The sequence below is a fragment of the Aspergillus melleus genome (genome assembly GCF_016097325.1).
Source record: "Aspergillus melleus strain CBS 546.65 chromosome Unknown contig5, whole genome shotgun sequence".
Classification (NCBI taxonomy): domain Eukaryota; kingdom Fungi; phylum Ascomycota; class Eurotiomycetes; order Eurotiales; family Aspergillaceae; genus Aspergillus; species Aspergillus melleus.
Window position 1 is genome coordinate 787760 of NW_025763374.1, and position 25805 is coordinate 813564.

Below are 25805 nucleotides of genomic sequence, written 5' to 3' on the forward strand. Positions count from 1 at the left end.
GTGTAAAACGAGGACACTGTCTTTCTGGGTGTGCTTGGAGCCATCAAGGACCCGAAGCTGTGGGAGCAGCTTGTAGTATTCCCATGACAGGAAGCAAGAGGGTTATTCCCGAGTGCCACATCATTCTCAAGAGCCAGGAGACTGTGTGACAGCGCGATACACCGGAGCAAGGGAGCGAGAGACATTCCCCAATGTCTCGGTAGGTTAGACAGGGATGTACTGATAGTATGCAGGGGATGCTCTCGGATCCGACTCTCGGATTCTTTATCCTTCGTACGTATGCCATTATTTGATTGGTGGAGAGCTATAAACAACTATTTCGCTACAGGAATTGTAAGGGATATACTCCAGTAAAGACTCCTGGTTAACATCCCATGATTGTATGTCGCAACTGAGACGACGCCTTGATCTACTCTTTCCAAGCCGTGTAGACATTCTTATAGCCATATTTCTCTCCAGGCTTGAGTATAACCATGTTCTGCCATTCTGACTTATTTATGGCGTTGATATACCGGCACGGCTCAATGTAGAAGCCCGAACGCGGGCCATAGCGAGGATTTTCCGAAAGATTTAGATGGTCTCCGGTGTTGAACTGGAATGCCGGCTCTGTACTTTGCACTTCGAGGTGAACATTGCCCTTGCTGAATGAGCCAAGGGTCTTGGGAGGGTTGCCCCGCGTGTCGATGGTCCAGTTGCCATTGCTTTCAGCCACAAAACAGTGATCAACCTTTGGTTCATCAGCCCCCAGAGGGGCTTCTTGGGTGAAGTCAGTACTGAAGTCGGAAACACCACCCGTTGGTATGCCTCGTTTGTCGACCGGGAGATATTTTCTAGTGCAGAGCTTTACTTTTGTCCCTTCTATCGACGGCTCGTCGGTCAGGTTGAAATAACTGCAGGCTCTAATTAGCATGTAACATCCCCTCGTCTGGAGCTTCAAACATACCTGCGGTTGGTAACATTGACGATGGTGCTTTGCACCTCCTCCCTGGTCGTTGCAGCTTCATACTCAATTGTAAGCACCGTCGTCGGTTTTCCGGTTGCCGTGGACCCGTGGCTTTCCATGTACCAGACTTTGATCTCGACTTCCCCTGGGAAGCCTTCTTCGCCGTCTGCACTAAGATAGGTAAATAATGTAGCGTCAACCCCATTCCGCTTCTCCTTGATAGGGCCCTGGAAAATGCGTTTGCCCCATCCGCGCTTGCCGCCATCGGTGGTGTTGCCGTATCCATCTGTTTGTGGCAGGTGATAGTCCACCTCATTCAACTGGAATGTTCCATTCTCAATCCGATTCCCAACGCGGCCGATGGTCCTACCAAATTGTGGTCCTTTGTACTGCACGTAGTCATCCTGACTGTCGTATCCTAGGACGATGTTCTGATCACCCACCCGGAACCGTTGAATGAGGGCTCCCAGTGGCAAGAAGTCACAGAAGGGAGGCTGTTTAGGCGTCATCACAATTTGAAATGGCTTGGTTACCGTCAGGGCAATCGCGTTGTCGTTCTGCACGACCCGCACCTTGATCGCAATGCGAAGACCCGGAGTGAACTCTGAGGAGGAAAGTCGGACTTTGCGTTGATCTGGCCCCACTGTTTGAGGCGTTTGTTGAATGGAGCTGATCGGCTTATCGTCATCAACCCGGAAAACCTGCAGTTCATAGTCCACCGGGGTCGTGGCCTCACCGGGCTGTTGCCATTGCACATCAACGTCGGTGTTTTCGCTCGCATTGCTCATCTTAGGATTCATGTTTTTAGGCACAGGCGCGAGACGAACCTCCTGTGGCGATTTGGCCCAAGGCGAGTCATTGTGGCTATTGGGATTTCCTGCTAGCCGCTGAACATAGGCACGCACGGAGGTTGGTAATGTTTCGGGCACCTGGAGCTTTGCCCACGGAATATCCAACGCGTTCTGGTCCAGCGTGTGCGGCTCCGGATTATATAAGGTCGAACCTGGCGTTTGCTCGTCTGCACCTGCAATTACAATGCGGTATTTCTCGGATTCTAGCGGTTTGACGGTGACGGTGCATTGGCCGGAAGCTGAAGAAAAGCTCACCCCCGGTGGTTTTAGAGAAGGAACATGGGATTTACTACCTCGCCTGCTTGGTAGCGAAACCAAGTCTTGTTTTGGATCACTGGAGTGCTTGTAGGTCGCCTTTACCCAGACATACACCGTTGGGGCGTATAGAAACTCGGGCTTATCGATATCCTTGCTCATCGTGGTTGGGACGCTGACGACGAAGTTATTCTTGTCCTCTATGTTTCCCGAAAAGCTGACGATGACCGTCCAGGTAAAACGTTGAAAGTTCTCATAGTCGAAGCCGGCCTTATTGGGTTTGATCGCGGACCAGTCAACGTGCAGCCTTTCGCCGGTCACGAAGGTGCAGGTTGGACTGCCATCCATTTTTAGCACGTCTTTGTGGATGAACTCAATGGCTGCTGAGTGCATGTTCTTGAGCTCCGTGTGAAGGCCTTCGAGATCCTTCTTGTCCTTGGAGTATTTCTGTTCCTCGCTCGATCCTATGCCAAAGAAGCTGAAGAGCCCTACCAGAAAGCCAGCGAAGCCGGCCAGCGCGGCGCCAAAACCCTCTAGCAGTCCGCCCGCCGCCCCCAAGGCGCCCGCGAGGCCGCCCATTGCGCCCGCCGCGCCCGCCGCGCCCGCCGCGCCCCCCGCCTCGGTCAGCTTCACCTTGGTTTCGCTTCCCTTGCTTTTCACGTCGGTCTTCTTCGATTCTGCTGTCTGCCTCGCCTTGTCTTTGACGTTGTCCGTCTTGATCTTGCGGCACATCGCGACGCTCAACAGTTTCTCACTGATGTCGGCGAGGGCTATCGTTCCAAATAACTTCAGGAATTGCTCCCAATCTTGCAAGATTTGTTCGCCCAGCGCCTTGGCATTGTTCTTCAAGAGCTCTTTGATGGCATCTTGCAGACTGGTTGCTTTGAAATCCTCCAGCGCGCCGTGTAGCTTTGGCATTTGAATGGTTGCCACAATCTTATCTGCCACAAAGATCTCGAACTTCCCGGTGATATAGAACTGAATTTTCTTCTCACCTTTGACGGAGGGCTTTGTACCACCAAGCGCCACGTTCAGTGAGAACTTCGTCTTTTGAATCTTTAGAATCATTTTCACCAGAGCGCCGCACTTGTTCGTGTCTATTGTCTTGGAGGCTTCCTCGATCCCTTCTACCAATTTCAAGGCCTCACCGAGCTCTGCTGGGATCGGCAATTCCAGCACCTGGAACTTCTTCTCCTTCGAGTACTTGATCTTGATCGTTGGATTGGAAAGGCCCAAAATTGTACCTTTGTACTGGAACGTTCCCAAGTACGAATGGTCGGACGACGCATAGCTAAGATCAACCGACGTCGGGTTGAGATCTAGCACAGTGACCGTCGTTTTACCAGTGTATGATTTCTTTTGATCGTTAGCCATGCGCAGGGTCAAAGATGCGAATTTAATTACCTTGGACTTTGTTGCCTCAATTGATATGGATGTGTCGCGGAAACTGGCAAAGTCGAGATCAATCGACGGTAGGTATTTGGCCTCAATCTTTAACCCAGGGGCCGCAAAGGCAGCATCGAGCGAGAACTTATACTCGTCTGAAAACAACTTGCATAGAGCACTGATGTGGAACCCGGTCGTATACTGCCTCCCGTCAATTGTCTGGTCGCTTTTGGCATAATACAAGTCGTTCAATTTCAGTGCCAGCGCTTGGTACTCGTTCGGCCATGCTACCGCGGTACTATCGCCGCTGGAGCTGCCGTTGAACAACTGCACCACGTCCTTGATATCTATTTCCAAGCCCTTGAAGTTCACACCAGCAATGCAAGGCGCTCCATCGACAAACATCAGGGCACCCGTCAGTCCGACTTTGCCACCCAGGGTTGCGTCACCCGTAATGGTCACCTCACTCTTCCGCTTGCCGTCCTTGCGGAGAAATTTGCCTTCGATGCTGAATTTCTTCATTTGAAAATGAAACTTGCCAAACGGTTTGACTGGTTTGGTATCATCTCCGACAGCGGTGATGGCTTTGAATCTGGTGCTCCCGGGCTCAACGTCAAGGTTGATATCAAACTTGAGTTTGTCCAGTCCCTCAAATGTCGCGGTGAGTTTACCAGCCACAGAAAATTTCTTGTTGCTGTACATGCCCCTGGTATCATTGAGAACGAGGTGTCCTCCCCAGAATGTCAAATTACTGATGCTGACCAGGAATTGAGAATTAGCTGCTGGCTTGGTGACCATGGCAGAAACAATAATCTCCGCTGGCTTGTCCTTCTCCACAATCATGTTCACGGCGTCGGTCATTGCCTTGGTACCCTTGAGGCTGAGCTTGCCAAAGAAAAGGACACCGAGTCCCACCTTACCATCCTGCGAGACTATCGCGTTAGATGCATCGTTGGAGCCCTTGATCTTGAGTTGCGAATAGGCGGTTTTCAGGTCGTCAGTAAGTTGTGCGTAGGTGCCATCGTACGCAACAATCTCCCCAGCAAGCACCTCACAGTCAAATACCTGACCGACTGTGCTATCAAACTCTGGCCACAACTTGCCGATGTCTTGCACTACCACAGAAACCACATAATTACGCGCGTCACTCTCTTGGGGCGCTGGCCCAAGCTTGGGGCGACCGAGAATCAGGGCGGATATATTATCGCCGATCGTTCCAGCCAGATAGAAGAGCTTCTTGTCAAAGTCCAGGTATAACTGCAGCTCTTTGTCAGCTATAGACAATGAGGGAATAGTCGAGTTCTTCGAAAGCTGGGCAAATCGGGCTTTGTCCGTAGAGGCCAGCTCATTTGTCAGTCCCTCCAGTTCGTTCTTTGCATTTTGCTTTTTCTTCACGGATGCTTGCAAAATGAGACCATGGTTGGTCCGGATATCCAGCAATGCTGTTGCAGCCGTGAAGTCCGTGAAGCCCAGCTTTCCAATGATACGAATGTCATAGTCTTTGGCCACCTTTGTGGGGAGTTTGTCGTCTTTCCTACCGGCTTTCCCGTCACCCTTTCCATCGCCATTTCCGTCGTCTTTCACGTCAATCCTTTCCATATCACCTTCTTTATCAGTTGGTTGTTTCTCTTCCTTGGGCTCTCGCACTTCGACACTTGCCCCTAGTGAGGCCATCTCTATTGGCACACCGGAAAGCGTTGGATTCCACTTTTTCTGTCCCATCCCCCAAACCTTGGCGGATACTCCGGGTTTGATAAGAACGTGAAGCGATACGAGAGGAAGCGTTGCTGGAAATTCAACGTTCTCGGGCATTTTAAACTGGTCCTCGCTGAGGAACCTATTCGCCAGCTCCTTCGCATCGTAGGGCCCTTCAATGTTTGACAGTTCGCCCTCATACTGCTTCACGGGTTCATCGGTGTATCGCACCCAGACATTTACCGTTGGAGACTTGAGACTCAAACGTCCATTGAACTGGGCAGACAGACCTTTGCCTTTTTCGTACTTGAGGTCAAGTCGGAGCTGGTCAAGCTGAATGTTCAGGTTTTGAAGAACTGTCAGCTTGGCAGATGTCTCCACTACAGCCTCGAACTTAGATATAACAAGAGACTTCCTCTGCTCTGAGCTGGCCGGCTTGGCGATCTGCCCGCTGATCTTCGTGACTTGGAAGGTGAAGAAATCCGGGCTCCCGGACGGTGAAGCCCACGCAGGCCGATCGACACCTAGGAGCGTGATGAAGTTCGCGAGAGAAAGACTGTCTGGCTTTGTGGGCAGGATCGAGAAGTCGACTTCCGACGGGACCTTGGAGCTTGGCAAGCAACTAATCTCGAAGGTCGCACCAATGGCCTCCTTTTTCACCGATCCGTTTACCTTCAGGGACGTCGGTGATCCTTTGTCATTTCCTTTTGCCACCACTGCCGCCTTGTAGACAACCCTCAGGGATGTTAAGGTAACTTTGTCCACTGCCAAGGGTTCAAGGTCACTTAAAGCAACCTCGAATGACGTAAAACGTTTCGTCTTGGGGTCAAAAGAAACTTCCACATGATCGACTGCTAGCGTGCCTACCACTGGTGCAATAACGTTCGTGATATCATTGGGCAGCAGTTTCGTCAGTGTCTGATTTAACGTGACCTTCGACTTCCTAGTAAAACGCAGCTGAATTGATCCCGGCTTCGCATCATCATAAGAGGCGTCGACTTGGAAACTGTTGTCCTCGAGTGTGGCGCTGAGGTGGAAGGTCTTCTGCGCTTTTCCGGGACCGAGGGGATCGTCTTGTCCATGATACTGGAAGGTAGCTTTCACTCCGACAAGGACCAAAGGCCCGATGGAAACCCTTTCACCTGAACAGGTTAAACTCGCACCCACGCATACCAGCTTACGGGGCTCGGTCTTTGTATAATCTACCGTGCAAGATGCCGAATCAAGTTGCACGCTCAGCAGGGAGCCGACCTCTGGGATGTCGCTTAGGTCTGGCAAACGTAACGTCCTCAACAAATCCGCTGCTGAGATGCCTTTTGGTGCGGTGACGCGCACCTCACCTGGCAGGTTCGCCTGGGGCGTTTTGGCCGCCACGTCTACCTCTTTGTTGCCGACCAACAACGAGGCCGTACCCTTCGCTGAAATCATACCACTGATAGATTCCAACGTCAAGTGCGTCCTGTGCAGCACGATCGCATCGGTGATGGGCCAGGTCTCCAGCGTTAAAATGAGACGCCAATCCCCAAATGTCGCGGTGGAGCCCTGAAGCGTGAGCGTCGGACAAAGAACAACGACATGAGCTCTGGACAGAAAGTCCCCGACAATGGGGATCGCCGAAGAAATCTTCGTCGAGAGGTCATTACCCAGCCCGATCTCACTGGCGATTTGGGCTAAGCTCACCCCTTCAGGAGGGCCAGTCACTCTCATTCGGAACTCATGTTGGTTGCCCACTAAGGGCTCGGCCCCGAACTGGATTTGCAACGCAATAGCACTTCTTAGTGTCACTTCCACGTCAACCCCTACCTGCCGAAGATTCTTGCTCCCCGGATTATGCACGTTGACGCGAATCGTAGGCGGTCCAATCTTTTGTACTGGGAAAGACGATGGTAGCATCTTCTTCCAGCTTGATTCTGCAATAGTCACCGCTATTGAGAGATTGGCCAGATGGTAATCGGATACGCTGGCCACTGGTTGCCTCAGTGAGAATCCTACCACCGATGGTACGAGGCTGCTCAGTGGTGACTCGGCAATGGGGATTGTGAGCTGGGGGAGGTCGGCCGTGTCTGGCAGGAGCTGCGAGAGGGCAGCGATGGACATGTTATTCAAGGTGAAGAACCATTCCCTCACGTGGTTGGAATCAAGTACGCTAGACCATTTCATGGTGATATCTAAACCAGAAATAGCCTGCGTTGAAGCGGAGCCGACGAAAGAAATTCGCTGCGCAGAGGTGGCTGCATTTTCGATCACAACTTTCATGTCCTTAATCGTGAGCTCTTTGCCCATCAGTGTGATCTTCTTGTTCCAGGATGGAGCTGAGCCCAAGTCACAAGCAATCTTCGCGTTACTGATATAAGCCTGTTTGGTTGGTGTGTGCGAAGCCTGTACGACTGAGTTTTTCAAGTCGGGCTTCAGGGCTCCAATCCCGCTCTTTACCAGGACTGCCGGCAGCTGCTCCTCCAGCATCTCGATAACGCTTGCTGGTCGGTCGCTCAAGAAGCTAAGCAACTTTGGTATCTTGATGGTCGCCAATGCATCGGCACTCATGCCCATGCCCAAAAGGCATTTCCGAAGGGGTGTCGTGCGCGTCGCGTTTTCCACGGATTTCGGATCCTTAATACTCATACCTCCCTTGAAGTTAACGTATAACGTGGTGGAAAGTGCCAAATTCGTGTCCCACGTTAACTCAATCACTTGAGATATAACGCGAAGTTTTGTTGAGCCAAAGGAGATAGTCGAGCTATCTGAGAGCACGAAGTGGATCCTCGCTGCATGAACAGTGAAAGAGACACCGCTATCAACAAAGTCAACGGTGGAGGAATCCAAATTCACAGCAAAGGATAATGCGGCCTCCTCCATATTCAGTGTGAAGCCCAGCGAGGTGAGATGGTCTTTGCCAACTAACGCGGCAAGGGCATCTGTACCAGAAAAGCTCGCAGAAACCTCTATACCCGCAGCCTCGCAAAACTTGCGCAGTGAGGGCGAAATGGCCAATCTATCGTCTGTATGAGGTGGAAGCGACAATAATGGCGCTCGGGCGACTTTGCTAGCTGCCATGGTCTCAAACTTGAACAAGGCTACCGAGCTACCTGTCGCCGGTGGAGTCTGTACACTACCTTCCGTGACTACGCCAGTGGTATTATTGACGTAAAAGGTTCTTTTATCCCCATTGGCCTGATTTACCCAGGTCAATGGCCACGAATTCGCTCCCGATGGCTTTCCCAGCTTCATCACTGAGCCGTTCAAGGTGCCAGTCGCTGTCGCTTGGATACACTGGACAGAGTCGAGCGCGTCTGCTGCCGATGACCAGCTCTCAATCACAGCCAGAGGCAGTGGCTTACTGGTCTGTATTCCAGGCTTGTTTGGTGCCGTTAGGCAAAGATACGAGGTAGTACCAACATTCATCGACGAGACTTGATATCCGCCGTCGGAGGCCTTGAATCGGTCTGCCAGTTTCGACGCATCCGATTCCAGCTGGGTCTTAACCTCAGCATCGGTCACCATATTGGACGTTCCAAGGCGCAGCTCTGCAGACCGTTGGTTCACATCTCGGCCGTTTGCTGGGGGGCTTTCGTCGCCATTAAGCGTTAGGTAGAAACCCTGACTCAAGAACCTAATACTTAAGGAGGTCGGCGTGAAGAACGTTGTAATATCCTTCCCCAGCACGGAACAATAGAAGGCTATAACAGACACTGCCAAGGCACTTGGATCAGTCAGGTACAAGATAGCCGTGCGTTTCTTGTTGTGCATCGCAAGACCCAGGCCCACTATCGTGGCTGCTAACTCATGGCGACCTTTCCAATTACCACTCACGGCATACGCGTTAGCCGAAAAGGATTGGAAAAAGTCACAGATAGAGTGAATACTCAGTATGCTCAGGTACCTCGAGCTCCAAGAGTCACTTGAGATCCACTTTATCCACTCCTCGGCGGGTGCAACTTTTGACTCCTGCATGGAGTAGAATAGCGGAAATTCCGGCTCCGAGGGCTGCAGCGAGTGCACCCATCCTTCGGCGCGAAGCATGACTTCGGAGGGCACGGGGGTGAGGGCAGTCCCGCCATGTGTCTCGATCAGCTCGATAGCAAAGTTCCCATTGCCGTCATCGAGGTTGGATGCACAGGCCGTGAGGTAGGCCTGGTGCCGTGTATCCAAACTCGTGAGATACGCAGCGGCTGATTCCGCTGTGAGCTGTTCGGCGCTGCAAATGTGGTTGAATAGCACTCTCGCTCGAGTCTTCAGGAGGGAACTGTCTTGGAAGCCTACGTAGCCTCGAATATTGGCTGCAAAGAGACTGCGAAGGGCAGTTTCGCGCTTGACGCCATCAGAAACAATCCGAGTTTCTTTTGCGAGCCGCCCGTTCTGCCATCTACCGTGGTCCTGGATTTTGTATATCGAGTACTGTTTCTCGGCAACACTAGGGCCTATTTTCCAGCCCGCGTCGTCGCCAGTGAAAAAGATATGCCCCTTTCGTGGACTCCCTGGGTCGGTATGCATCAGGATACCACCCTCGCTGTTCAGAACCTCATATTTGGCATCATTCGCGGGCAATTGGGTGATGGCTCCGCCTTGATTGTTGTCTGAGGCGCTGGCTTTGTAGGTTTTGATCGACTCGCTATCCGGAGCGTCACAGATCAGACCTGACAGAGCGTCTGATGGGAACCCTGGCTGGGAGGTCCATTTCAGCTGACCTTTCCCTAGGACCGCCTTAAACTCCGCGAGACCCAGTGACTGAGTGCTCAGAACCACAATCGGGCCCCGAAAGCTTCCGTTCTTCGAACTCGCTGACTTCAGATACGACACCAGTCCCCTGTAGTGATCTTCATTCAGGCATGAACTTATAATTGCCGACGGATTGAACGGCTCTGTGCGCCCGCCGTCACCCCATATCTTCTTGGCCGCCGAGAAAAAATATTTGAAGTAGGCTATGTCCTGATACAGCGAGCCGTCCCAATTTGCTGGGCCGCCGTCGACGATAATGAACTTTCGTTGAGCAGCTGGGCCGTACTCAAGGATCATCGCCTCGCCGGCTCCGGCGTTTGCCATATGGAGGAGAGTCGTGTCAGCCATTTTGGACTGCGAGGGCAAGGTCTGGGATCTGATGGACTGGGGTTTGTGTGAATGGAGCCCACGGCGACGCTGGCGGCACAATTATAGAAGAACACCTATACTATATAGACCAGCAACAGGATATACTACGCCGGGGTCCGTAGGTATCGACAGTCAAAAGTTGGTGGGGCAATATAGAGCACGCCCATGTAACGTGCAGACAGGTGGATTGATCATAGATCCATTCTAGCGCATTTAATCAACCCCAAGTCATTTCTGGCCCACCGAGTTTGACAGCGAAGCTAGCCGGGAAAGCACTCTGTGCTGCCAACTCTCCGAGAGTCTTTGATCTTTGGAGGGAGGCACAACGCCATCATTCAAGCACATCCTACCTCAAATCCCCAAGCGGCTTCTGGGAACACCTATCGGCCGTCCATGGCCTGAGGTAACGAGGCCGTTCTCGGTTATAATGTCTCAGTCGGCACGGCGTCCTCACTGTCCAGCAGAGTCTGACAAGCTCGTGATGAGCCATCTATACGCTACAACTTCAATTCCGCATTCGGTGCAGCCGTTCGTCTTGCGGTACTAGAAAATCTATGTTACCGTATCCACGGTGCTAGAGCAAGCGCATGCGATGATGCTGACACTCTCTGCTAAACGTTTACTGCATGCGTCATCTATGCAATCTTGCATTTGACCGTCAACAGGGATGGTTCGTCCGCAAGTCATACATGTCATCTCACAGTAGAGTACCTATCGACCCCAGCCCCGCATCGTAGCATTTTTTGCGGGATGCCAATTCCGAGAACGACCGGATGGCAATATGATCCAGCTCCTGCAGCAAGAGGGTAAGGGTATAAAAGCAGTCACGACTACAGCAGCAACGAAGCCGTTCAACTTCCATGATTTCAACCATAATCCAACATTGCCTACTATCTATCATCCCTATATACCCACTTACCTGCCTTTTACCATCCTGGGAATAGCAGCGGCACGGAACTGCGGCTGCAATAATCAAGTAGCCTCTCGTTCCTGCTGTACGAAGTGGCAGGGCCAATGGAAGACCTCGTATTGCGACGTCCCGAATGTCAACACCGGAGGATTCTTGATCTGCTGTCAAGCAGAGGGGGCGAAGGGCAGGTGCCAGTAGCGAGGTATGTATTCTGAGTTACCCAACCACTGACCGTAGCCCAGAGCCAGAAGTATGCTAAGAAGGTGGGAATGTGGATGCGATGTCACGATGGCGAGAAGACAGGGGTTGGACTAAATGCGACTGATACTCAGACAGGCTAGTTTGACCTGCCGTGTTCGGTAGTTACATGTAGCTCATATGTGGGCTCCGGGGATATCCGTGGGACAGGCATTTTCGGGTCTCTTTAGGAATGCTGCGCCGGTTGGTTGCATGTGTAGCCAACCAATCTTTGTGATATACATGCCAATAGGTCATTGGGCCCAGTTTGCCAGAAGATCTAATGGGGGATATCACTCCAGGCTCTACGTAAAACTGCAAGGGGTTTGTTTTAATCACATACGCAGTGAGATTCATGCCCTTCATGCAAGGCGCCCGTCTGTTCAACTAACTACCATTTCACAATGTCAGTATCCCTTCATGAGTAACACCCAGTACTTAGCATGTCGCTAGAGCTCCAAGCTTACCTTCCTTGCTATCCGTTCCGCATATCAAGCCATAGAGAATGTGGGAACTGTGCTACATGCCACCTCGGCATTCCATTCAATAATTTGTCTACTAGGCCGTTGAAACTCTCGCATATGCATAGATCTCGCCGGAGAAAAGAAAAATGAACCAAGAAATTACCCGACGAAGGCATTCACCAGTCAGCTGAGAAAATCCTATAAGAACGGCAGTGAACAGCCTCTGTCTACCGGTCAACTTGTACGAACCCTTCTCATAGCTAAACTCTCCACACGTCGATTTATACATTGCCCTTGATGAAGCTCTCTGCTCTCTTCAGTGCTGCCATCTCGGCAGGCCTAGGTGGAGCTATTGTGATCAACGGAAATTTGGTCCAGAACTCCGTTGGATGTGGTACGTCTGCTCTTCAACTCGCACCAACCCTCCACCAAAGCCTTACGTATACCATGATCCACTAACCATAGACACCATAAAAAGCCAGCGAAAACTTCGACAGTGCACATATTCTTGCCGCTGCCAACCAGGCTCGGGTACTTCACAATGCAGGAAGGAAAGTTGGTAAGTGACCCTCCCCACCAGCACAACCCCCTCTTTGTGTGTATAGCCAAGATTAACGGGACCTAATGAAAATTGCAATAGGCCCGTACCCAGGAAATGACCCTAGAAACTATCCGCATTACTTCGGAAACCTCAACGGCAACCAGCCAGCTATTCCTCTCTCCCGTGACTGTGTCGGTGTGGGCCTAGAGGAGTTTCCGCTCGTGCGTAGCTCGAACCCCTATAACGGGGGCACGCCTGGTGTGCAACGGGTGGTTGTGAGCTATGAACCTAATGCTAACGACGTTCGGTATGCTCTCGGCCTTTGTATTTCGGTCAGTAGTACAGGCAGAACTAATTATGGGATCTATATCTAGGCTATGTGGCGTGATGTTTCATCGTCAAAGGGATGGGCATTTCATTCCGTGTGCTTGGAGAAGGCCCTAGGCACGCCAACATTTCAAAGTGCGCTAGTAGTGCAAGCAGTCAACGTGGCAGAAGGAAGATACAAGAAAATAATGAAGCAAAAAAGAAAATCATTTACAACATTCGAAACCGTGGCTTACCGTGCTCCTACACTCCTCATAGATAGAGGCACCGTAGATTCTTGTCATGTGCACCTTAAAACTCAGCGTCCTACCAATTTACTAGATTAACTTACCCATATGATACATAGACACTCCATAATGACTGGCAGACCTCGGCGTATAGCCTGGAGAACTACGATTGCAAACCGTGAGACCCTGCCGTCTATGACCATTTCATGATGAAGACCCTCAAGGATCTTTTATTCTTCCAAGCGTTCCTAATTACAATATAAGACTGTTTCCTTTGTTTGTTCTCCGCCGCACCCTCGTCTCATGGACTACATTGTTCTCTTGCTAGATTGCGTCCGGACATACTACCTTCCATTGGATTGAAATCCTAGACCTCCTGCGTTCGAGGTATCCTACAGCATGATCATAAAAGCCAACTTAATAGAACAAGAAGTCAACCACATGAATTGGCTGTATGAATTCGCCGAGATAGCAAGAAAGATGTCTTCAATGGTGTTGCAACTTGCATACATAAAAGGACATCAGGGCTAGGGCGGAAGTCTTGGCTATTATGCCTGAGGCACCAGAACGCCAAGACGAACCGGGACTCAAAGTGTATTGAGGGCGAGTGGCTTAGCTCGCAAATACAATCCAGTGATCGGTTATCTTTTTTCTATACAGTCATTTGAGTACTTATCGGTCTTATGTATTATGACAGTAGAAGAGGTCAAGATTGTGAACGAATAGTGGGAAGGGGGGGATCGTGAACATACTGCCGGTATCAAGAGATGTGTAATAATTGAATAGTCTCGCTGGTTAATGTTTATCCTACTTCTAATAAAGCTTGCATGTACACGTGCAAAACTGTCCGTCTAATCATAATTCATTATAACGTAATCGTAGTCGTAACCCAACATGTTCATGACCATACCCATAACCATAACCAGTAAACCCGAACATACCAGAGTAGAGTTCATACATCATTCATATCCTCATCTTGCAAATATATCAAAAGCCGTAATCTGTCGGTCACCGCTCATACATCGGCGTCCGTCTCCCCCGCGCATACTCCATGTCAGCCATCACTGGCATCCGCTTAGTCACAGTAGGTACCGCCCATCGAGGCCCCCGCGCGTTACCGGTGCTAGCGAACCGCATGCGCTCGGGAGGGCTAGCCGGGTGAGGGGTGCCTCTGTAGCTGGCACGGCGGGGTTCTTCCATCACACATGTGTCGAGATCTGCATGCGGACGCATCACGTACGGATAGTTCGTGCTGACGTGGCGGTGATGCGCATGCGGGTGAACCGGCATGTCGGGCCCGGGAGAGGCCCGAGCCGCCTCGGCGAAGACATGCTCGCGGAACACTCCCGGGCTCCCCGAGTGAGGAGCATGATACTCTTCCGGGTATACTCTGGCAGACCGCACTCGACGTGCACCGTCGGAATCATACAGACGCCCCGAGTCGGGACTGGCGTATGATTCTCGCGGCCCATGACAGCGATGGGCATCCGGTGACAATTCCTGTCTAGGCCGGCGGGCATATGCTTCGTGTGAATGACGCCTAGCATGAGACGTCGGTGGCGATAGGTTGTCGTGGTAGCTATACCGATTCACCCGTGGATCTTTAACCCCCAAACCCGAGTCCTCCGAGGACGCATCCGACGTGTCGTTCCCAAACACGGTTCCTGGACTGACTGGACGTGACGACGCACGCTCGCGACCCCGCCGGGACGGCTTGGGCCACGTGGGCGGGGACGGTGCGCGAGGGGAGGTGTACTCCGGCTGGAACTCTTCCGGACGTCGCACAAATGTGGAATGGACCCGTCGACCCCCAGACGGCATCTCGGTGCTGCGGCGTCGCTGAGGGCGATTGATAGGTGGGATGTTGGTGGTGGTGGCGTGTCGACGATGCGATGTGGTGGGTTGTCGATGGCTCTGACGTTCCTGATTATCCTGGCTGTAACTGTCCTTGCTCGCGGCATCCTTCTGGCTGAAGTGAGAATGATACGTGCCAAAGCTGGGCGGGGACGAGCGGAAGATGTTCTTCTTCCAGTAATCAAACTCGAAGCGCCGACTCACTTCCTCGTGCCAGTTCACCATCTCCGGGTCGGACTCGGCCGGAAAGGCGTCTCGGGGTATATCCTTGGGGAAATACCCGCCATTGGGGTTCTCAATATCCCACAGTGCCACCGCATTCTGTAAGTATCGGGAATGCTCGTCCGGGTCCAGGAGCAACTGAATTGTCTGCCATCGCACGAATCCGTTTGGTTGTAGTGCAGGCACGGAGGGAGGTTTGTACGGGTCGGTAGAGGGCTGAATGCTGTGGAAGCAACCTAGACGCTGGTAGATAAAAGACAAGGCGGAGGGTTTGGTATCGAGGAACAAGACGTCGTAGTTCCCGCCGACTTTGCCGTAGAAAGCGGCCAGTCGTTCGGGAGTCAGGTCGGACGTGGCATATTCGTCAAAAGACGTCTGCGGAGATCAGCATTCCACGTTTCAATTCCACGTCTCCGTCAACCCACAATTAGCTCGATCCGCGACTTACCATAATCTGGGCAATGGCCAGGCACAGCTGTTCGAGTAACGGAGCGGGGCTCTTATCGGGGTTGATCAGCATTCCCCAGAAATCGCCCTCATAATGGGCGGAGGACATGGCCGGGTAGGAATTGGAGCCGCGGCGCAGTCATTTGAAGCGGTCTTTGCATTGAAACCCGCGAGGGAGGACAGAGAAGAAAAGACGGCCGTCATACAACAGGTGAGGTGATACGCAGGGTGGGTGGGAGGATCGGAATCGGAGCCCGGCGCCAGAAAGTGACAAGCAGACCAGCTGTCAGAGACCAGGCAACCCACTTGGCGGTCAGGCACCCATCAGCTCCACTGCGGGGGAGCCCAAACAATGATGCGGTATGTTCAGATGTGGCCAGACGCCAACTCATCGCCTCATTTCCGAACGGCGTATCAGGATGGAGGGAAAGGGAAAGAAGGGCGACGAGAAGAAGAAAGGATGCAGATGGTCCCATGCACTTCGCTGCTTTGGGCCCTGCGGCGTGCCTGGCTGCCTGAGCACGTGCAGTATTACTTTATGTTGCTGAGTCATCTCACTACATAACTATTTATCTGTGCATAATTGCTGTACGGAGATGCGATCTATTGATACCATTCAATGTTCTAATTGACAGACTTTTGAAGAGGGCAGACGAAACCGGGATAAGATACATCATAAGAGTTGATAAAGAAATGCTGAGAAGGTCCCGCAGCACAGTTCTTCTCCATGCTGCGATGCAAGTCATGCTATCCAGCTCCCTCGATGTCTCGTCCTCAATATCGGGCTGGGCCTCTCGTGCTAGGTTTCTCGCGCTGCGCCTCACGACGTTCGATATACTTTCTGCGCTCAAAGCCCCACTGGGGAATAATTACACTCAGCGGCTGTGGAGCCTGTCCTTCCAAAACAACATCCGGGTCAATGGTTCGCACCTTGGCTCCCGTGGGAAGTAACAGCGTTTCCGATCGAGGAGGCGTAAGGTCTGGGTTCTGGCCTATGTAGGCTCTCGCCTCCGCTTCGATATCTGCAATCACCGTCGACCCGGCCTTCTCCGCCGTCGCTGCCAGATATCTCCAGAACTCTACGTCCGGATACTTGTAGAGGAGATCTCGATCGAGAATCTTCCGACTAACTAGATCCCCGATCACTTGGCCCACTCGTCGATACATGTCTAGGTGAACCGGGTTGCACCACACGTCTTGGTCTGTGGCGATGTACGCTCGCGCCAGATCCAGAGCTAGCTGGGGGTCGGCAAGAGTCAGAATCCGATCTGGGGACGTCGCGTCCGGATACGCCGTCACCGTCGCATACACCTGCATCGCCTTTTCATGTGTAAGATCCTGGAGAACTCGACTATCGCGCAGCGTATAGTCCAAGCGGTCGGCACAGAGATGCGGCGCCGGGCGTTCCACAAGGGGATACAAGTCCTCGTCGAAGACCTTGTGATCGATACCGTGCTCTGTCAAGATCTGAGGGAGCGTCGTGGTCGCGATGTATTCCATTTTGTTGGTTTCGTGGTAACTCTCGCCGGGCTGCGACAGCGCCCAGTCGGCGACATGGCTGAGCGCGGTGTGACTGACGTCATGGAGGAGGGCGGCGATCTGCTCCTCCAGGCTGCCTCCAACTTTGCGGACAAGCAAGAATGCCCCGACTGAGTGCTCGTAGCGGGTAATTTGAGGGCCGTAGCCGAGAAGGCTGGTTATACCGTGTTGACAGACTCCTCGTAGACGCGCGAGCGCGGGACAGTCGAGCAGCTCGATCAGCACGGGTTCGGTGATGCGATGGGTGCCGTAGATCGTATCCTTGATGATGAATTCATCGTCGGAAATGACCTTGATCGATTGGAGAACACCGGCTCGGATGGTTCTCATTGTGGTAGATGTTGGTTGTGAGTTTGGGAGTGGAGAGGTTGACAGTGATTTGTTTATTCTTTGCCTGTTCGAGACGATCATCTATATAGAATGTGAATTCAGGCAGGGAGTCTTGGCCGTCGCGTCTGCCTGGAACGTGCCGTAACGCCATCGCGCCCTAGGGTGGGCATTCTCCGCTAGTTGTCGGATTCCTCCGATGAATTACTGTGGGGATTCAGGTGACTGTCATGCCAAGTGCTAGATCTGATTTCCTATCTTATCTTCAATTGGAGTTATCTAATCCCCGGTGATCTCCGAACTTTCTTAGACAAGAAACTCAATAACGGAGTAATACAGAGGAAATCGAAACAGAAAGTCAAGACGCGATCATGTACAGCCTTAGTTTAATGAAAGAAACCATGCCACGATGTAGGATATTACAGATAGATAAAAGATCATTCCAGATTTCATCTCCAAAATAGACAACGGTCAACTAACTACAGAACCTTTCGCCACCCCGTTAATCAGAATCATCACCAGCACATGCATCATTCCAAAACTGTGTTATTTTTCGCCGCAGTCTTTATCCTCCACGTCCATACGCTCATTCAATATCAGTATCCGCCTCGGTATCGTCGTCCCCGTCATTGCCGTCATCAGTATGCGCATCAAGCTGCACCGACTCCAAATTCGCTGCCCACATCACATCCAACTCGTCCTCGACATCTGACTGGTACGGAAGCTTCTTTTTCGACAGTCAGCAAACAGGCACACATTCACATCCCCTATGAGAGCAATCTACCTCATCCTCCACTCCATAAAGAATCGTGATGACGAGCACCTGGCTACTGGAAAAATGTCTCTCGAAGAACGGCACCAAAGGCTCGACCATGTATCGTCTACAGCAGCGGAAGCACTCAGCACAGACACTGGTCATCTTTCTCGTTCGTCAGCATGAGTTCAACCCCGTCAGTTCTAGTTGTGTGGTTGTGGGAGGGGAAGGGGGGATATATACAGGAACCTTGATTACAGGCCCTTCATAGTGTTGCCCTTCTCCGTCGTCAACGCTAGTCTCGATTATGATGCTGCGGCCGCGTTGAATGGCACTTCCGTTGTTCCTCTGTCGGCAGGCGATGATGTAGGTGGATATGAGCTCGTGCAGTTCCCTCTGCCAGTTGGAGATGTCGAGTACGTACTAGATGATTTAGTGGGTCTGATCATCTCTTAACGAGGGTGTTTGGGAAAGGATGGTTTACCTCTCGCTCAACCCATTCGCCGTGTGTGCTGTGTGAGATTAGAGAGCTCATGGTATGGGATGTATCCGCTTGAGTGGATGGATTGATTGGGTGTTGATATCAACCGTGGTAGAGGGGGTGGTGGTGGAGGTGGAGGGAGAAAAGAGGAAAAAAGAGGCGACCACAATAACAAGTTTGTATTTGACTAGTAGGTCTATTCTGTTCTAATGGGTCACATGTGGTGTCGTAGAGGCATGGGCTGGATATTTCACAATTTCGCACTGAACATATATTGAGATTGAAGATTGTTCCATGCGCGTTGTTAGGGATTCGTGTTTATTTTTCTACGAGCACACCCCAATAACTGTTATTAGTGATATCACTTGACCCTTTAAATATGTATTTTTAAATCGTCCAAAGATAAAACATGCAAAACCCACCAGATACCTCTACGTCATCAATTTGCACATATTGATACCAAATCATCGCTTAATTTCACGCTAGTAACTGCTTGCTTTATAACGAGTTGAGTATTCCTCTTTTGCAGTGACCCAGCACCCTGATATTGCTTGAAATCTTTTACAGTTCTTTTGTAAAGGGGGCACTCTTATAATAACTGTTTCACATTATACAATGCTGTCGTGATGCACCAGTGCAGCTATCTATATCAATCATTGTCTAAATCACAATATCCGCACATGTCGGTTTACATGTGAGATCTCAAAACGCGCAAATGTAGAAGGCATTTGCTTGTCTATCAATATTGGACTTCTACTAGTACCTTTTAAATAAGATTGGTTATCATGCCTTGCATTCTATAGATATCTGCTGCCTCAGGCATGAATGCCAAGCATTTCACCCATGGCCCTTTCTGTGCGCAGCTCAGAGAAGACCAGTCTTTCCTGTGACAGATCATTCAATTAATATAGTTTTCGGATATATAGATCATCTGGTCTCTCTTCGCTATTCCGATGCCCATTTGGCGCCTAGAACTTCTACGTTGAATTATTTCATCAACATCACCCTACGATATATATTTCCGACTGATCATCTCCAAGTCTCCTTCGTTTATTCATGCTTGATCAGTTTTCAACGCAAGTCATCTGTATTGACTACTTTTTAAGGTCGAGGGTACTCTGCCCGATTGACAAATTCTTTTGGATGCCTGAATCAAAGCTAACCTACCGCACTAGACATGATGGCATAGTTCTTGAAATCACGCCCTTGAAATCTATAGTCAGATACTCTCTCTCTTAAACCAATAGCTTACCTTAATCAATCCCTCAAGGTAAAGCTCTTTATTTCTCACTTAGGACGATAGACTGCGCCTATCCTTGCTATGATCCTAGAGGAGAATTATAGGCCGGTGTACTTTTCCCTGTATAGTGCCTTTTCAGTCTCGCACTATCCCTTCTTTCGGTCTCAGATGAAAGCACCCAATCACAACTCCACAACGGGGAAACTACTCGAGACAGCGAAATAGTCAAGGTAAATAGTGAAAATCTCTTGTAGTCATTCTACCTGACTATCTTTAGGTCCCTAGACATCACAATAAGCGAGATCGCCAACTCACCGCACAATCGTGATACATGTTTCAGTAGGTCTCAATTCCAACACAATCTAGTAAACCACGACAACCATATGAAGGTCTCCCCACAGCTACTCCGAATTAACTAGGTTTTAATTTTCTGTAGATCCTACCTTAATCCGGCCCAGATTGAACCGGGGCTAACAAACTACACGTTCAGCCCCCGGAAAGAAATTCCCTCAACATTCTCAATGGCGGCTGAGACCGTGATATGTGCAAGGGGCTGCAGATGCAATGCACCAGCCTCATAGTTCATGCGGACTGGGCTGGATTGCTCAGCCAGCCGCGCTTGGCTTTGCCTTTCAGGTTCTTCACACCGACTCGGGGGTGTAGCTGGGGTGGTTTATTTAAAGAGCTGTGTCTGCTGCTCATATCTTCTTCCTTGTACTATTCTCCACCAAACCAAGAATTAACTACTGAAACTCAAACCCCAGACTCAAACAAGTCAAAATGCAGTTCAAAGCTCTCGCCCTCCTCGTTGCCTCTTCGGTGGCTTTCGCTCAAGATGCACCTGGTGTATGTCCTGTGTCATTCCCTTTTTCTCAACCCCACGCACCAAGTGCATCCGGAGACCAGAAAAAGAAAAGAGAGAAACACTAACCCACCAAAAAAATAAACCAGTCAACCACCGTCTCCTTCCGCGTCGGAACCCAGAACCCCATCTTCGGCGTCGTCGAGGGTGACTGCGCATTCTTCCCTTACAAGTGAGTACCTACCTACCTACCTATGCCATCTCTTACAAAACTTGAACAAAAAAAAATCCCACCCCAATACCGATCGAAGATCATAATAATCTAACCAAAATCCAACCATGCAGCAAAGTGCCAGTCTCCGAAATCACCATCATCCCAGGAACCCTGCAGGACCCGACATGTACTTTCTGGACGTATGTCCTTTTTTTCCTCTTTCCCTTCCCTTCCCTTCCCTTCCCTTCTTCGAAGGCGAATTACATGTTATCATGACTAACGAACAACCCAAATCCGAATTTCACACGAACAGCGAAAGAAACTGCGGAGGAGATGACTACAGTCTCAAGGAAGGCGAACATCGGTTCTCGCGCGATTTCTTCGTGGGGAGTTTCGAGTGCAACAAGTCTTAAGATCATACTTTCCCTTTATTTTCTGTTTCTGAATTAAAGGGGTCGGGGTTGTATTTGAGTTGGGTGACGTCGGCGTCTGTGGGAAGAAGATATCGGATTGGAAAATGAAGTTAGAGGGGAGAGGAGAGCAGGGGTGATGTTGAGGAGGAGGTTGGGAAAATTAGGCTAGACACTGAAATTAGGGTGAATTGCAACACAATAAATTCTCTACCGAGAATAACTAACATTCCACAATAAGGTTGGACTGGGCCATATGAGCAAGGGGCAAGTTGACAGGATTGTGACGTTTGCTAAAGTGGTGGGGACAGTTGGTGTGGAATGGAATGTGTTGGAATGAGTGGATTTCTGAGAAGGTATGATATGTCAATGATCTCAAGGGGTGTGGTTGACAGATGATTGGCCATGTGAAAGAATGTCACAATTCCAATCCACCGACCAATGAAACTGAGAATATACTACTCCCACGGCACGCAAATCATAAAAACCCTTCCTTTTCCAAAACGCCACAAACCCCCTCAACATTTCCGCATCAAGCCCTCTATACGTAATCCCACTCCCTCTCAACGCCTGAACAGCCTTATCACACCGATATACCGGGGAGTACTGACTCGCCTCCCAGCGTGTCAGCTGTCCCAAAACACGTTCCTGAAGCATCGGGAGCAGCGGCGCTAGTGGTCCATCCGGCCGTTGCCGTCTCGCCGCATGGGCCACCCACTCTGGATAGTCGACGACCGTGACAGGAAATCCGGCTTCATTGAGCACGCGGGCTGTGTCGGTGACGGTGACCGAGTCGTTCCGGTCCGGCGCGACGAGACTGTATGAGTGATTCAGGTTGGCGTTGGACGAGGCGATGTGCAGCATTGCGGAGATAACGTAGTCAACAGGGACGTATTCAAGTCGCTGATCAAGGCGAGGGAAGAGACCCAGCTGAATGCTTCCCACGATAAGCCGCGTGACAAAGTCGTCCGGATTGCTGGCCCCTGTCTGGCTGTGTCCGATGGTGAATCCCGGGCGGTATATGGCTGTGGGCAGGCCCCGGTCACGCATCCGTCGTACCATCGCTTCGGCGGTCCATTGGCTTTGCGCGTACCCGATATCGTAGCGCAGGCCTTGTATATGAGGTTGCAGGGGCTCATCTTCATGCAGTTCTTGCGTGCCGAGGATGAAGCCTGTCGGACCCCAGGTGTCGATGCTAGAAAGGTAATGGAAGGACTTGTGGCGACCTCTTGCGGCGAGTTGCAATGCATTCCGGGTCCCGAGGACGTTGGCATCGCGGTGCTCGCGGTAGGACTCGCAGTAGTTGATCTTCGCCCCGAGATGAAACACGACCGAAGCCCAGTTGGAGAGCCAGGTGAAAAGCTCCAGGTCCAAGCCGAGGTGGTCTTCGGAGAGGTTGCCCTCAAAGATCAGCAGCTTGGACTTGTGCGCTTTGCACTCCTTCCACAGATCGTATCGCTGCATGGCGGATTTCACCCGTCCCGCAGCAGCTTCGTTCCCTCTCGGCCGCACGAGACAGGCAATCTGTTTGACACCAGGCCGGTGCATCAGGCTGTGGAGAAGATGAGGGCCCACGAAACCTGTCACACCGGTGACGAACACTCGACCTTCGCCAGGAGCTTCCCATTCCGGCACCATTTCAATCCTGTCCACTAGATCTACGTCTTTCATCCATGCTCGCGTGTCATCAGGAGCGTTGTCACGAAAGACGGGCTCTTCGGGTTCCAGAAGGGCTTGCAGATCAGAGAACTGGGAATGCCGGTACAGTTCCTCCATGGTAATTGTCCGGCTCATGCGTTCCTGGACCATTGCCAAGAGCGAGGCCGCCTGAAGGGAGTTGGCCCCCAGTCTAAAGAAGTCGTCGTCATCATTGATTCGTGGGACGTGGAGAAGATCGCTCCAAAGAGTGCGGAGAACATCTTTCTTCTCACCGGCCTCACTGGCACTTTCTTCGGGCTCCTGGCTAGAAGTGGTCCACTGCTGTAATAACTCCTGACGATCGACCTTACCGTGAGCCGTCAGAGGGAACTCGTTCACCATCTCCACCGTATCCGGCACCATGTACGACGGCAGATGCTGTCGTGCGAATTCAACCAGACTCTCTGCATTCACCTCTTCTGCCTGGCCGACAATGACAAACGCCACCAACGAGTCCATTCTGTTCGCAGACGGCGGCTGCTGGGCCACCACCGCGGCCTGGACCGCCACATGAGATCGTAAAACGCGATCGATCTCACCTAGCTCCACGCGAAAACCCTGGTGCTTGACCTGGTCGTCTGCTCGGCCAAAGAAGTCCAGGCAATCGCTGTTGTGCCGCCACTCGGCCAGATCGCCCGTTCGATACAGACGTACGATCTCGTCCTGACTGGCACGCGGTCCCTCTCTGGGTATCTGGATGAAACATTTCTTGTTCTCGGATGATCGGTCCAGATAGCCCATAGCCAGCCCTGGTCCCGCGATGTAGATCTCTCCGCGCTGACCGCTCTGCTGAATAGGAACCTGATTCTCGTCCAGCAGGTAGATCCTCGATTCGCCCACGGGACGTCCAATGCTAATACGATCCCGCTGTGCCTCTTCAGGTAAGACTTCCATCGCGGTCACAAAGGTGGTGCACTCGGTTGGACCGTATACGTTCCACAGATGATTCGGGGGACCGTTATCAAGGATCCTTCTCATGGCTTGCACATTGGCAACATCACCGGCCGTGATGACATGGCGCAGGGTTTTGAATGTCTCAGGCGAGGCGAAAGCAATGATCTCGCACAATGCAGCCGTCATAATGATCACAGTAACCTCGTTTTCCTTAAGAAACGAAAACAAACAGCTAGGGTCCACGGCGACCTGCCGAGGAACGGTGACAATGGTGGCCCCCGAGAGCAGTGTCGCCCAAATCTCAAACAGACTCAGGTCGAACCCTGGGTTGTTGAACTGGGCAACTCGATCTCCCCGAGTGAGCGGGGTAAGGGGAGTTTGCGTCGCCAGGTGCACGATGCTGTCGGTTCGAATCTGGACAGGCTTTGGTCTTCCAGTGGAGCCAGAGGTAAAGAGAATATGGCTCCGGGTTGCTGTCGTACCAAACTCCCAATTGGGCACTCCGTTGCTTTGCGGTTCCTGTGGGTAGCCAATGCCAAAACTTTCAAATCCTGGCAGGTCGGTCGGATCCTCTTGCCCGGTGATGATATACTTTGCGTGGATCTCTTCCAGTAAACCCTGCAGGCGAAGTTCTGGAATGGTCGGCTCGATAGGCACGCATGTGCCACCCACGAAAAGAACGGCTAGCTGAGCGGTAATCTGCCGAACGCCCGGGCCAAGCAGAATACCCACGGGCTCTGCTGCAGACACACTTCTGGATCGGAGCTTGTGTGCTAGGTCGATGGATTCGGTGAGCAGTCCTGCGTAGGTCAGATGGGCCGCGCCATCCGTGACAGCCATTTGCAGGGGTGCTTCCAGGGCACGATTGTAAATGATCCGCTCCATTCTCGGTGAAAGTCTTTTAACATGAGGTATATGGTTGGTATTGAAGTATTTGGGTGTCAGCATACCCTGACAAGCGTACCTTTATAAGTAGCAATCAGTGTATGGGCACTGCACAACTATGCAATCTCTGACCTCTTCTGGACCTTCTCGAATCTCGCATCCGTTCGTCCAGCTAATCATCTTGATCTCAGCGCATTCCGTTGCCAGGAAAGATCTGCGTAGATGCAGACCCTGTATGAATCCAAATTTCCGGTCACCTGCCAGTCATCTGATGAACATGGCTCAAAACTCGATTTGTGTTTGCGGCGCCCATATGCAAGCTAAAGCCTGTATCATTTGCCATCTCGTGAAAATGACTGATCAAGGTTGGGCCACACACATAGTCTGGATGTAGTTTCAACACAACCGTCACTGGTCGACACAGAAAGCTAAATGATACTTGGGAAAGATCCGGCCAGTCCATGGATTGCCATTCTGTATTCCAAGCAGTAAATGACGTGGAGGATCCAGCGCAGAGTAAGCTCCAGACTTAATCAGGTTTGTTGAACAAGATACTCTTGTCCGGACGGGTCCACCTGACAAGACGGATCCTTGCCAAAGCAATAGGGTTTAGATCAGAACTTGACAGAACTTTAACAGATCCTGTCAGCCGAGGCTGTGAGTCCTTTCCTAAGGCCCCTGTGTCAGGCAGAGAGGTTCCGTCTTGCAGGCAACTTGGACTGGGCCCCGGGCTTTTCCAAGATGATGATATCATAAAACAGGCTCTCCATGTATCTGATTGCGAGGTATTTGCGTTTCATCGCCCTTCTAGATGAGCCACCGTCGACGGGGAATGCCGTTGACCCAATTCTTTGAATTGCGTTACCACGCCACTCGTTGCCAAAATGGCACATGTGAAGGACGCGAGAGCATCTGACGGCGGAAGGGAGCCCCTCTTCTCTGACACAACAGCGGAGCCTCTGGATAGGCCTTCGAATTGGGTATGTGGCGCAGAAAGAGATTCTTGTTTGGAGTTCCGAATGCTCAAGGCCATTGGGAATTACGCCATCGACCTTTGGAGCACTGTAGAATGGAAGGACATATAACTGATGAACTTTTTCCCTGGATAACGAGCTGA

The 25805-nt window shown here is 51.4% G+C and overlaps 7 protein-coding genes across 7 annotated transcripts; 2 read left to right on the forward strand and 5 right to left on the reverse strand.

Annotated features, from left to right (window-relative positions):
• Nucleotides 1–409: 409 nt before the first annotated feature.
• Nucleotides 410–10194, reverse strand: LDX57_008764 (aldose epimerase family protein; the record flags this gene model as incomplete). Its single annotated transcript, XM_046090486.1, has 2 exons — nucleotides 410–890; nucleotides 944–10194. 2 exons carry the CDS (start codon nucleotides 10192–10194, stop codon nucleotides 410–412), a joined length of 9732 nt encoding a protein of 3243 aa, XP_045946461.1.
• Nucleotides 10195–12123: 1929 nt separating this feature from the next.
• LDX57_008765 (uncharacterized protein) lies at nucleotides 12124–12741 on the forward strand (the record flags this gene model as incomplete). Its single annotated transcript, XM_046090487.1, has 3 exons — nucleotides 12124–12220; nucleotides 12305–12385; nucleotides 12467–12741. 3 exons carry the CDS (start codon nucleotides 12124–12126, stop codon nucleotides 12739–12741), a joined length of 453 nt encoding a protein of 150 aa, XP_045946462.1.
• Nucleotides 12742–13929: 1188 nt separating this feature from the next.
• On the reverse strand, nucleotides 13930–15000 carry LDX57_008766 (uncharacterized protein; the record flags this gene model as incomplete). The annotated part of the gene is made up of 1 exon (XM_046090488.1): nucleotides 13930–15000. One exon carries the CDS (start codon nucleotides 14998–15000, stop codon nucleotides 13930–13932), a length of 1071 nt encoding a protein of 356 aa, XP_045946463.1.
• Nucleotides 15001–16218: 1218 nt separating this feature from the next.
• LDX57_008767 (uncharacterized protein) lies at nucleotides 16219–17394 on the reverse strand (the record flags this gene model as incomplete). Its single annotated transcript, XM_046090489.1, has 1 exon — nucleotides 16219–17394. The coding sequence occupies one exon, from the start codon at nucleotides 17392–17394 to the stop codon at nucleotides 16219–16221; it is 1176 nt and encodes a 391-aa protein (XP_045946464.1).
• A 502-nt stretch (nucleotides 17395–17896) lies between these two features.
• Nucleotides 17897–18599, reverse strand: LDX57_008768 (uncharacterized protein; the record flags this gene model as incomplete). Its single annotated transcript, XM_046090490.1, has 4 exons — nucleotides 17897–18037; nucleotides 18095–18229; nucleotides 18308–18487; nucleotides 18549–18599. The coding sequence occupies 4 exons, from the start codon at nucleotides 18597–18599 to the stop codon at nucleotides 17897–17899; spliced, it is 507 nt and encodes a 168-aa protein (XP_045946465.1).
• Nucleotides 18600–20565: 1966 nt separating this feature from the next.
• Nucleotides 20566–21214, forward strand: LDX57_008769 (uncharacterized protein; the record flags this gene model as incomplete). The annotated part of the gene is made up of 4 exons (XM_046090491.1): nucleotides 20566–20631; nucleotides 20737–20819; nucleotides 20933–21001; nucleotides 21115–21214. The coding sequence occupies 4 exons, from the start codon at nucleotides 20566–20568 to the stop codon at nucleotides 21212–21214; spliced, it is 318 nt and encodes a 105-aa protein (XP_045946466.1).
• A 372-nt stretch (nucleotides 21215–21586) lies between these two features.
• LDX57_008770 (uncharacterized protein) lies at nucleotides 21587–24751 on the reverse strand (the record flags this gene model as incomplete). Its single annotated transcript, XM_046090492.1, has 1 exon — nucleotides 21587–24751. The coding sequence occupies one exon, from the start codon at nucleotides 24749–24751 to the stop codon at nucleotides 21587–21589; it is 3165 nt and encodes a 1054-aa protein (XP_045946467.1).
• Nucleotides 24752–25805: the final 1054 nt, after the last annotated feature.